The sequence below is a fragment of the Vombatus ursinus genome, unplaced genomic scaffold, assembly GCF_900497805.2.
Source record: "Vombatus ursinus unplaced genomic scaffold, bare-nosed wombat genome assembly UNPS02015398.1, whole genome shotgun sequence".
NCBI lineage: Eukaryota > Metazoa > Chordata > Mammalia > Diprotodontia > Vombatidae > Vombatus > Vombatus ursinus.
In genome coordinates, this window is record NW_020955176.1 from 1,564,657 (window position 1) to 1,577,719 (window position 13,063).

At 41.1% G+C, this 13,063-nt stretch overlaps 1 protein-coding gene across 3 annotated transcripts in view; it reads right to left on the reverse strand.

The window, feature by feature from the left end:
• The window catches only part of NCAM1 (neural cell adhesion molecule 1), a 454,728-nt gene extending 445,271 nt beyond the window's left edge, over positions 1–9,457 (reverse strand). For all 3 annotated transcript variants that reach the window (XM_027847323.1, XM_027847324.1, XM_027847322.1), the window contains exon 1: positions 9,109–9,457. In XM_027847323.1, the coding sequence (XP_027703124.1) occupies positions 9,109–9,160 (52 nt within the window). In that variant the 5' untranslated portion in view covers positions 9,161–9,457. The remainder of the gene's footprint in view (positions 1–9,108) is intronic.
• Positions 9,458–13,063: the final 3,606 nt, after the last annotated feature.

The following is a 13,063-nucleotide window of genomic DNA, read 5'->3' on the forward strand; positions in this document are numbered from 1 at the left end:
GCCAAAGTTACCAAAGAATATTAAGATCAGTGCTATATCACAGTGGGTTAAAATGGTTGAAAGTTCAAGGAGAAAACAAAAGCTATTGGGTTTGTCCCAGAGGAGAGCATTGTTGACTTTGGAGAGTCATGTCAATGGAGTGCTCATCACTAAACCAGGTGAGAGAAAATAAATGAGAGATTAGACAGTAAGAAAGTGAAGGCAATATTTGTAAACTACTCATTCAGATATTTGGACAAAAAGGGACATGGTAATTAAAACATCTGAGTGAACACTTTTAAAATGGCGGGGGGGGGTGACGGGCAAAAGGAAAGATCTTGAGGACTGAGGACTAATAACTATGTTGTTGGTTTGAAAATAGTTAAGTTAGCTATCATTCTTTAATTATGAAAATAGTATCCATTTTGATTTCTGAGGTTTGCAGTAGAAAGATAGTATTACTCCTGGATTCTTACTACTGATTATGTCAAGACCTAGGTTTTCCATTTAGTTTTTAAACTATAATATTATATGACCAACATCTACTGCACTGCAGGAAGCTGGGAACACCACTGCTGATTGTCCAAATGTTTTGCCAAATTATAGTGTAAAATATTGTAAAAATAGTGTAAAGTAGTATAAAAAACAGGTCAAGTGGAGAGTTAAGGTTATTTAGATGCATAATGCTTTAAAATGTTGCTATTAAAGAAAATTCTCTTTTTCAAAAAATCCTGACTCATGCAATTTTTTCTTTTGCTACTCTGAATTTACCTAGTTTGGTGGAATTGAGGATAATTTATTCAACTACCCAATTTGCAGGAATAGATACAGCCAAAGTAATTTTTCTTGAATAAGACTTATATAGGACCTCTTTATTGACATAGACATTAAGCACTGGTCAAATTCAATTATATAAAACCATAAAATAATGCAAAAATAGGCTAAAATAGATGTCAGGGAGTTCATACATTTTATTATTAATCACTATAATTTAATCTCACAATAATACAGTTTTTTATGGTTTACTAAGCACTTTATACACAATAATGCTGTGAAATAGATTTCACTTATATAAGAACATAGAGATTCAATATGACTTTTGGCTTATAAAATTCTAACAAGCTCAGTCTTTTGATTTCCCAGCTCATGACTACTTTAAACCTGCAAATGAGAAGGTGAGGAGAATGGCTGAAAACATTACTGAATCAACAGAACATAAATGAAAATACAGGCTTATTCCACTTAACATCATCACATAATAAAGTTGTTAATACACTATAAGTTGCGGAACATGATATGCATATTATATATAAGTATATATACACACATATATATGTACACATATATACATGTATATATGTGTAATATATACATATGTACATATACATATACATGTATGTGTGTGTTGCAGTGCAAATACTTAACTGCACTGATAGAGGGAGTTTCTTCACAAAATACATCAGTAACCAAACCCAAAATCTGAAGTCTGTGGCTAGCTTCTGGACTTCCTTCTAAATACTCTAAGGCTCTGAAATAACTTGGTTTAGTCCTTGTTCCAAGTTTATGTCTCTTTTCTTCCCTGGAGTTCTTAAATATCTCAGAGATATAGTTAAAAAAAAAAACAGTCCTAATGCCTTTATCAGTGGCAACCATATTCACTAACAAAAAAGCATCAAGTTAATTGCCCACTTGATTGCTTCTGGAACATTTATGAAAAGAAAACTGGAACATCTTCCCAACTGCATTCTCCTTCATTTCTTTGCTCCCATTTGGCCTAATCCAAGTAGATCTTACAAGGCAGTTGTGTCATCTTTAACAGATTTGTGATCATGGAGTTTTCTCTGCTTACAGCTTTAAGCTTCATCTAGAGTCCAAAGATGAGGTTCCACCTTTCCTACAACAGGAAAACTGGGTTCTACCATCTCTCCTTTAATTTAGAGTTCTTAATTTTGAGAATTAAGTCTTTCACAAAGTGTCTAAGGAAAAACCTTCGATGGATTCTCTCCCCATAATGAAGTAGACCTGGTGGATCCCAGAACCTTGGTAGTGAGCAATTTTTCTCTACAAAACGAAAGTTCTTTACTACCAGGGGTGACCTAATGGACTGCTAGGTGGAAGTTAGAGACATTTTCTTTTCACTTCTTCTTTCTCCATCTGATTGGGGCAAAGTCTCTGTTTCAATCTTCTATCTGATTTAGGATTAGAAAGTTCTTTTAATTCCTGTTGAATTTCCTTGTTTAATTGGGATTCCTAGACCCTAAACTCATTTCAAAGGGGGCTCTGCCAAACAAGCCCATGGTTTATGTACATCTCAGGCCCCACTGTTTTCAGCTCCCAAATTCTTTAGTCTCTCATGCAAATTTAAGGGAAAGAGGAAGACAAAGAACAAATCGCCTAGGGAAAAATTCTTGGTTAAAATATACTTCAATCTCTTGTTCCAAATTCTGGCCTTATTTATGTATACGTGGCCCCTGTAATAAACTTCCCAAACATTTGAATGCCCTACAATATTGAGTCTTTTTATAATGATGCTTTCAGCTAAAGTATGGAAGAATATTTTAAGTGTGGTATAATAGCAGAGGCCTAATTCTGAAATCAGAAAGATTTGAATTCAAATCCAAACTCTGACACAGTAGCTGTTTGACCATAGGCAAGTAACTTAATCTTTCAGTATCCCAGGTAACTCATTAAGACTACAAGTTATTGGTAAATTGCAAATCCACATCAGTGCATTGAGTTTTTACACTTGGGAGTCCCCTATACTTGTCACAGCTTCACGAACCCTCCCCCCCCTTCTGAATTATTGATCTCTACATACTCCTTTTTTTAATACTGTGAGCTCCTTTGCCATTGGTCAATGTTATCTTAAACATTTAACATAATGCATACAGTAGGTGCTAGATAACTGTTTATTGAATCTAACTAGATGTACTTAATTTCATAACATCCCACACCCTAAATCACAATGCAAATACTCAGTAAATGGTTCTATTGCACTATTTGGGAGGATATCTCTTGATAACAATTCTAGGATCATTTTCAATGGACTATAAATGTCCTACCTAGGGCACTAGTATATTCCCCCTCACTTGAGATCTTCAAAGGAAAACTGACTAACTGCTAGGGATGTTATAGACTCTTGAGGAAATTCTTGGTCAGGTATGCTTTGGACTAGATTTTTTTTTTTTCTGAGCTCATTTACAACTCTTTAATTCTATGACCTTTCTTATTTTATCTTTATCTCTCCTAGCACCCAACAAAGAGATAGATACATTAATAAATGTTTGTTGAATGGACTGACAAAAATGAATTTAGAAAAAAGAGTCAAAGGGGTGGGGTGGGGTTGGCTTTCAGGAATATGGGTAAAAAAGAGAAAACAAAACCAGATGCTGCAAAGGACAAACAACCATAGTTACAAACACAATCATTAAGCATGTGCCATGTGAAACTGACTAATAGTTATTTTAGTCACACCAAAATACAAGGAAAGCACTCACCTTTAGCAGGGAATAATCTAGTACAAAAGGACAACATTCACATGGGTTGCCATGTGTAAGTAATGCACACAGAAAAATAATATGTAACATTTTTCCACCTGAAAATCTTATTTTCAAAAATAGGTAATTGCTTTCTAGAGCCACGGACAGTCAAAAACATTGGATGAGGAAATCATTCATCTGTTCATTTTAACCATTTTAAGAACCTAATCTGAACTAATCAATTGTTATTATAGCTGGGAAAAAAACCCACACTGTATCAACTTGGCTTGAAAAACATTTGATTCAGTGGCTGCATGTAGACATAGACTAAGACAGTTTATAAGTATAATGTATTGAAACTGCCTGAAAGCCCGCCATTTGGCACTCAGACTAACATCAAAAGGCGATGCTCTTAATGAGCATCTGCAGCTGAGAGGCAGCATTTCAACATCATGAACTGAAAGGCCATAATGGCACTACTGCCAAACCCAAATAATTTACATCCCTTTACATCAGCAATGGTTTTAAGGTTTGGCACTGAGAGTTCCTAAACAATAGGGGCTAGAGCTAGCACAAATCTGACCTTCAAAAGTGTTTCTGTGATTTTGCTGTCCAAAGTAGACAATGTGCCTAAACTGAATTTTTTAATCACAGCTTCATTATTTGGTTATTTTAACATCCAGAAGTCCATATCACACATTATTCTTCAGGGAGATATATGGCAAACTATAGTCCCCTTTCTACATCTCATTTTCTTACAAGGCTGCTCTCAGACTTTGTTGAATATTTTAAAAGAGATATCAAACTGTCTCATACCAAAATTCACTCAGAAATTCCTGCCTTTTAAGAAAAGCAATCTTAGACTTCGTTATTCAAAATTCAGATCGCCATCATAACCCACAAAGGAGACAACTGATAGAGCTTTTCAGTTTTGCTTAACTTGGAAACACTTCATTAGCAATAATAAAAGTCTTGCAACAATCTGTTCCAAGGAATAGCACAGATAGGCTCTTCTTTACAAAGTAGCAGGCATTTCTTAAGTCTATAAATTGGTTAGATCACTCAACTGAAAAACTGTCAGCTATAAAATTCGCACTAAAACATTTTTTTTCCCTTGAAAACATGTAACAGTTGTATACCCAATGACTGAAAGGTACAAGAAGGCCTTTTAAAAAATGCATTTGTGTCTTGCTAACTTTTCCCTGTAGACTGATAATAGGAGGTACAATACTTCCTCCTTCCTCGATTTCAATTGGCTCTCCTTTTCTATAACTTACGCACCAGAAAGTTCAGACCTTTTAACAATAAGGAATTCTAAAAATTAATCTTTTATTTTACACTAAAGCACAAAGGCCTATCCAAAAAAGTGCATATAGATACATATCTATGTACACACATATACATATGTATGTATATATATGTATATATATATGAACTATCACATATACATATAAGCAGTTACACTTTAATACTCAACACATACTGGAAATGTGTTAATATTAAATTAAATGTTTCTTTTCTTCTCAAAAAAATCAAGTAGCTATGTCAGGAATCTCAAAGTTCAAATGTCAAGTAATTTAAGTTTCCAAAATGTTCACTATAATTTAATAAGGTTTTCAGTAAGAAAAGGAGAGAAGCCATCTGTCTTGTCCATGCTAGTCTGAGTTACAAAAACAAGTTATTTTAATTTGAAGTGAATATCATAGATTAATTTTAGAGACAAACTATACCAACTTCACAATGTCTAATTCATTTGGTCCCTGATACTTCTAAGTGCTCATTTGCCTTATTTTACATATTTATACACACAAACTCTACCTTTCCCGAGTTCAATAAACATTCTGATGTGTCAATAATCTCTAGGAAGGAAACTTGCTACCAATCTTTGCCAGTCAATGTAGAACCTTAGACTGTTGCAAGCAGACACTGGGATGAACTTCTGCGATTGGAGATTTGAGTTCTTAGCTTAGTCTGAGTTTTTAACAGGCTGTTTTTGTTTTTTTTTTTTTTTCCTATCCAATGATTGTATGACAATCAGAGGATTCCTAAACAAAGAAGTCTGAAAAAAGGCCAAGGAGTTCCATTAATATTCCCATTACAAAAAAAAAGTTAAAATAATTTGGATGTAAAGTTTAAAATACCGAGGAAGTTTTAGGCTAGTATAAAATATGCAAATTTTCAGAGCCTGCTATGTAAGCAGATATGGTGAGACAGTTTCTGGACTATATTTTTCCTTTCCATATTTTGATATATTTTATTTTGTTATATTTGGAATATAGCACTGTATTATAGCTTCTATTTTGAAAATGCCATTAGTATTTTAAATATTAATGTTATTTAATGACTGCTTTTCTTTCAAGTATGGGGCTGTATAGGACTTACAGCATTCCTAAAGAGTTTCTCAAAATCTGGGGCCAACAATTTTTTTATAAAGGCTTTATATCCAATTTTATAATAAAAACCAACAAGAAAAATGATTTGCAACAAAAATTTGCTGAAATGACTATTATGTTGCATACACTTTATATGTTAGGTATAACTAAACGTGTAACTATTTGTAAAAAACAGGAAGGGCACTGCTTTCCAACTACCGTTATGTTCATAGAACAAAACCTCCTATGTTTTCCAGATTCACATTAAAAATAAGAGCAGTACTCACTAGCAGAATATTGCATAATTACAGGTGAACATATTATCCACTAGTCCAGATCACTTAAGCAAAGGTATTTTTAAAGTATAAAATTCAGAATCCCAGCTAGAACATAATCCAAATTCCAGAGGAAACTAATAAACTTTTCATTTTTATCTTAAACAAGTACTATAATGAACATGCTATTGTGGCTGGATTTGTGTATTTAATAAAAGTCAACAACTAAATTTTCATGTATATATAGAATATATTTTCTAAAACCTAGGAGTTACGTGTGGCACAGCATGTACACCAATGACAGAAAAATCAAGAGACTTTGATTCTGTTCCGTCAATTCCATCAAAATCCCCTTGACCTTTTAAGTCTTGTGTATTCCTTTTGAGAACTTGATCAGTAAAACCTGGGGTTAAACTTCTTTTGTTAAGCAACCTGCCAAGTAGGCGCTTCCACGCTCGACGCTCTTCTGTCTACCGGCGAGCTGGAGCTACTTCTCCAGAGACGCTTCTCTCAGCCTGCAAGACAGCTGCAAGCACGGGTAAGGGAGGGGACGGCTGCAAGCTCCGTTGAATTAGAGGGAGGTGCCTCCACCAGGGTCAGTAAAGGTCGCGCCCCGGTGACTACTGGGCAGCGCACCCCTCCCCAGGCTCCCTTAGGGCTGGCGCTACGCCCATCCCGACGGGTGGGGAGCATCCACGCTTGGACGAACTATGCCCGGGAGTAACGTCGCGGTTCTCGCTCCATCGCCCAGCGCAGCCCGGGGCCACGTCCCAGCGACCCGCTTGCCCCGCACGCCCCGCACTCGAGATGGTGCAGATGGGAGGATGAGCTCCGCAACGCCTCCCTGGCACTATCAGATCGGGGCGGGGCTCGTGACACGCCCACTGCCTCCGCCAGCCACCCCCACTCCCCACCCCGAGCTGCGGACCCGGCGGACCCGGCGGACCCGAGCCCGAGCCCGAGCCCGAGCCCCAGCCCCTCGCGGCGGCGGCGGCCGGCGGTCCGAGCGCAGCGGTGCGCACGCGCGGCTCGGCGGCTTGGTGGGGCGGGGGCTCGGGGCCAGCTCCCCTCAGCCCCAGCCTCGTCCTCGTCCGGGTCCCGGGGCCGGCGGGGGATGGAAGGGGGTGGGGGTGCGCCCCGGCCGAAGTGGAGCGGCGGCCGGGGCACAGCAAGACTCGGGCGGGGGATTCGTGCGATGACGACCTAGTCTCCATTTTATTTTCTCCTAAGTTGACAGAGTGGGGAAGGAAGGGGGTGGGGGGGTCCGCCTGCAGGGCGGGGTTTCTTCTCCAGACCGTTAGGCTCGAGAACCGGGCGACAACCGTGGCAGCTCCCCGCCGCCGCCGCCACCCGCGCCGCAATAAAAATCCTCTCGCTGCTTCCCGCCCAGCCAGCTTCCTTCTGATTGGTCGCCAGGGGAGAGTGGCCGGGGGGGTGGGGGTGGGGTTCGCTGGAGAGATGGGGTTGGGGGGGAAGGCGTGCCTTGGCTCTCGCTTACCCTGGGGAAGGGGCTCGTGTTGGATCTTCCCCCATACCGGGCTCCTCCCTTTGCACTTGGGCTGCATTTCCACCCCTGCTCTGAAAGACCCCCGAAAGCAGATCTAACCGCAGCAACTGAGCCGACAAGAGCGCCCCTGCTTTTTGCCCTGGCATCCTTTAGCTTCCCTACCCCACCCACCCCCTGAAACTTGCAGCAGCCCTTTCTGCAGGCAGCCCCGAGTTCTCCACGACCACCCCCTCCACCCCGATCTTCTGTCAACAAACGCGAGGGGAGGGGGAGTACTGGGTGGGTGGGTGGGGGGGAACCCAAAGCTTCCTCCAAGGAGACTGGGTTGGAAATAAACCAAAATGAACCTCCCACCTCCACTCCTCCAGGACTCACTCGGCGGCACGTTAACACACTACATGTAGCATCACTTCGGTCTTCTTGCTCCTTCTCTATTGTTTCCACTTTGTAATGATGGGGAACCTCGCCCAAAGCAAAGAAGATAGGGGGCGAGGTGTTCCATACGAGTACCTGCAATTATTTTCTCTTGCACCAAACAACATTAACATCAACGTGCAGAGAAGGGGGAAAAAAACAGACCTGGCAGCCTCCAGCTCACGCCCTCTTCGCCCTCCGCCCCTCTCTGCACTTCCTCCTGTCAAATCACAGCGCCTATATCATTCCATCCCTTTTGGTTTTCTGGGCACCGCGAGCAGGATTTCCAACTAACCAGCAATTTGGCAAATGAAAAACTCACGTCATACCGATGGGGGGGGAGAAATACAACATCCACACAACCCTGCTTTTCTTCTCATTTAGCTCCAATTTTGCAAACCGTTATTCTGACCATTGGGGGAAGGGAGGAACGAGAAAGCAAGAGGGTTCACTTTATTAGACATGAGGAAAATCATAGAAATGGGGTAAAGTGGTGGAGAAAAGGTCCCCAAGGCCTCATTGTTCGCTCTTCAAGAAGCTGGTGCTGATGGTTTAGATCCGTCTGAGCATCTGGGAAAGGCTGTGCTTTCCCCGCTTCATGTATGTTCGGCACCACCCCAAGCCCAGCGTTCCCCTCTTCGCCAGTTCTCACAAGCCCCCTCCACCGAATCCTCTGCCTTCGCGGAGAAGGAAGGAAAGAGAGAGAAAGGGGGACGGGGTGTAAGTGCACAAGTGTAGCCCTCTGCCCATCACCACCAGCAGCTGAGCAAGGCTTCCCAGGAACCGTCAGCCCTGCTCCGACTGCAGCCGAGTACAACAAAGTGAAGACTGCAAAGGGAGGGGAAGCCCGGCTTTCACTGCGTGGGGAGACAGCTCATCAATGGAAAACCCATCTGTATCCCAGAAGGGTGGGAAGGGAGGACGACAAGGCTCTTTTTGTATTTTTTGGGGGGGCGAAGGGGGCTTTTATTTAATTTCAAGCTTTAGCATTCAACGTAAAACCGCCTAAAATAATAGTTTTCGCGGGAGGAAGGAATGGGGAAAAGGAAGCAACTAGCAAATCAGATTTAAAAAAGATGTACCTGCAGTTCCCAGGAAAAACAAAGTCCAGATGAGATCCTTAGTTTGCAGCATTGTAATCTGCTGGTTGGGAAGGATGTTCTTGCAAAGGTAATTTTTTGTGTTCCCCCCTTGCAATAAGTCTGGGTGGCGACAGAGCAGAAGTCCTACAGGCAGACAATTGCCAGTCTTGGTATTATTATTTTTGCAGAATTGTTTCCTGCCAGCCGCTGCCGAGCTGCGTTCACGCGCTGATCAGAGAATGAGTGACAGTCCTAGCCGTAGCACACTCGGAACTCAGGGATCCTTGCGCTTCCCCGGTTTTGCTTTGATGGAAATGAGGATGGGAAAGAGGGGCGGGGGGCGGTGGGTGAGAACCTCACTGTGTCCTTCCACCACACCAGCTACAAATAGTGCGGAACATCAAGGAGGTAAGAGAGACAGGAGAGGCAGATGCAGCCGACTGCAAAACACGGCCTGGATTTTCCAGAAGAGTTGGAATCTTTCACACGCTGTCTCCAATGCAGTGCTGGGATTTCTCCTTTTTCACACTTCTCCCCCGCCCTCCTCCACTAAGTCTCCGCTGCCTATCCCTCTTTACCCCGTGGGTTTGGTTACTTTAATAAACTAAAGGCGATGTGACAGTGTAAGAAAGGCACCACAGAGAACTAATAATACCTCTCATTTGTAGAGAGATTCAGTTTCAAAGCGCTTTTCACATACATTAGGTCATTTGATCCTCAGGATACAAGGGGCGCCCAGAAGCAGAACTCACGCCCCCCCCCCCCCCCCAAAAAAAAAAAAAGTGCAGGAATGAGGATTCCTGTGTTTGATTGTTGTTTAGTTTTGTCATTTCATGAATGTGAAGTTGGTTCTCCCACAGAGAAGTAATACTACAGCAAGCAAACAGATCCCAGGGGATGAAGGTGGGAAGCAATTTAAGTAGATGAAAAAGCAGATGTTTAGCAAGACTTTCGGGGAATCGCTGGAAGAAAATAGGGGTGTTTTCTTGTATGTAAATGTTTAAGACTGTGATCTCTAGTTATTAAGAAACCAAGCATTGTTTTTCAAAGGAAAAATCCTGTTTTACAGCAGGTTCAATAAGGTGACCAAGAAGATCAAATATGTTTTCATATTAGACACTCAAAATTTTTGAGGAAAATAGCTGGGAAAACGTATGGAATTCCAGTCACTGAGATGTTAGCTTAGTTCTTCTAGATGTTTTGGAAAAAAGTATGGGGAGAATAACTATTTCTGGGAGTTAGAGCATAAGCAAGCCCTCTCCCCACAGGATTTTACAGCACAAATATTTGGAGGAAACAATTCTAAGGTATTTCAGATGTTACACTAAGATGTTCAAGTTGGTTGACAGTCACACCAGTCTTCCTGTAAAGAGGCTTCCTATGTTTGGCAACACAGAAAACACAATACTCTGTTTCTTTAAAGGTTGCAACTACCATGTATGTTCACTTTCCTCCTTCAGAATAGGCCCTGTATTAAGAAATCCAACCTCTAGTCATGTAATAGACTAGCAAGGTCAATTTTATGCAATTCAACAAACATTTATTAAGCCCCTACTCTGTGCAAAGCACTGCTGGGAGTGCAAAAAAGCAAAGGAAAATAGTCCTTGCCCTTGAGGAATTATATTCTGTTATAGATTTTATACTACTAGGTCCCTAGAAAAAAGAGATAACCTTTTGGACAGGCAGAGTATCCCTGACCTGTCTGGTATGATTGCAGAGACAAGCTGCAAAGAACTCTCTACCCACATTCAACCAACACATAGCACAGAACACTGAGTATGGAGTCAGAAGACCTAGTTTGGAATCCTGCTTCTGATACTTATTTCTCTATGGAGCCTTGGGCAAACCTTTTCTCTTTTCTTACCTTCAGTATCCTTATTACTGTAAGAGAAGTCAGAGAAAGAGATGAGGCTGTAATATATCATTTGAGGAAATGGGGGAAATGTTACAGTGTTTCTAAGACTCCTATAACCTTCAAAGTAGCGACTATTTGTATAGAATTCTGTAACTAACATGAAGTTGATATGCTGCATGGAAGAGGGGCTCTTCCAGTGAGATTAAAACAGTTTCCTTACCATATCGTCTATCAATCCCTTCTCTATTTTGAAGAAGTAAAGCCCTGGGGAGATATAACTCAGCTAGGGGTATTATATATCCTAAAACTGGTTTCTGGCCATTTAGGTGATAGTTGGACTGAGAGACTCAGGCTAAGGCAGGTCAGTTCAGAAGAGAACAGGGGTGTGCTGGAACCACCTCTACCAGGCTAACAGTGAGAGTTCAATGTTAAATTTTCAATGCAAATACACCTCAGAAATCAGTCTTCTACTAATAGAGGTTTGGTTTATTGTTCTATTGATTGTCTAGACTTAAGAAAGTATTAATTCAGATTAAAGTTAAAAGTGTATGTGCATACATCCCTCCTTCCATCCCCCATAGACTGGTTGTTAAACATTTATCACCACACTCCTGTATTGCTCTGTGAACATTGCTTCAACTCATCAGGAGTTCCTGTACTCCCTGGTGCAGCTTCGCTGAGGAAAAGAAAGCTTCATACAACCCTCATCATCATAACTAGCATTTATATAGCACCTACTATGTGCCAGGCACTGTGCTAAATGCTTTTTTATTATCGAATTTCATCTCATTTGGTTGAGAGAAGTCTGTAAGTGCTTCAGAGGTATTGACTCAGAATGCTAGGCTTTTGACTGAAAGAGCTGAAACAAGCTTCAGAACTATTTACTAAGAATGCTGGCAGAGAAGTGCTCTGCTAGGGAAAGAATTCCTAAACACAACACCTACAGTAGATGAAAGACTGAATTGTAAGTGAGGATAGCACTGCACCTGAGGACAATAGTTAAGGCACATAAAGGGGCTAAATGAGCAGCTAATAGAAGGAATTGAAATAAGTATAGCCTTACCTCTGCAGCAGAAGAGAGGCTTATTAACCACAGCACACCCTTCTCTTCTTTTCCCACCCTACCATCAGAGATGGAGGTTGGTAAAAGAATTGGTGAAAGGGCTGTAAATGCAGAATCCCTATTGGATTAGGTGACTCTGAAAATTATAAAAAAAAAAAAATGATGACTAGCTGGAATGGAGATCAGCAGTGCCTGGCATGGAAGCAACAGAGAGCATCACCTGGCAGAGAACACCAGAGACCAATGTGTGCTAGGGAGTAATAGAGAACATCTCAGTGACTTCAGTAGAAGGCATGGTCAGCTTTGCAATGGTAGAGGCATGAGCTGTGCCTCCATGAGTATACCCTAGCTACATGTGTTTCCTGGCTACATGTGCTCCCACGTGTGGCTATGCCGCATAATTCCTATAAAGGTTCAGTCTTCCTACCAAGTGTCAAAAGAGCTCAAGATTTATGAGGGGAATGTTATATTACTTTATTTAATTCAAATGCCTTTGTAATGAACTGAGTGTATCATCTGGCTGACTGGTAAAAAGTAAAATTGCAGCTGGAACTCATGAGCTATGGAAAAGAGAGAACTCTGAACTGCAAAATACCTAGGACCTGGAGTAACTAACTAATGACCCAAAGCAAAAGGGACAGAGTGGATTGCAAGGGCTATATTGCTAAAAATAAAGAGGTTGGACATGATGCTCTCTAAAGGCCCTTCTACATTTAAATCCTGTGATTTGATGATACCACTTCATGCTCAACATCATCTAAACGCCATGAGGAATGCAGAAATGATAACAAATTAGTCAGGGGGTTTCTGGCTTTATACTACTCTTCTATTCAAAATACAGATGCCTTTGGGAAGGGTAACGTCAAATCTTACAATTCCAAATGATTATAGCACTGGGCTGAGCAAAGCAGATTAGAAAGAGAAACTGAGGACCCCCAATACAAACTTTTCCTATTTCAAAATTTTGCCTAGGACAAACACACACCCTTACCAAAAAAAATATTACTTTTTATAGTGCTTGTCAATGGAATTAAATT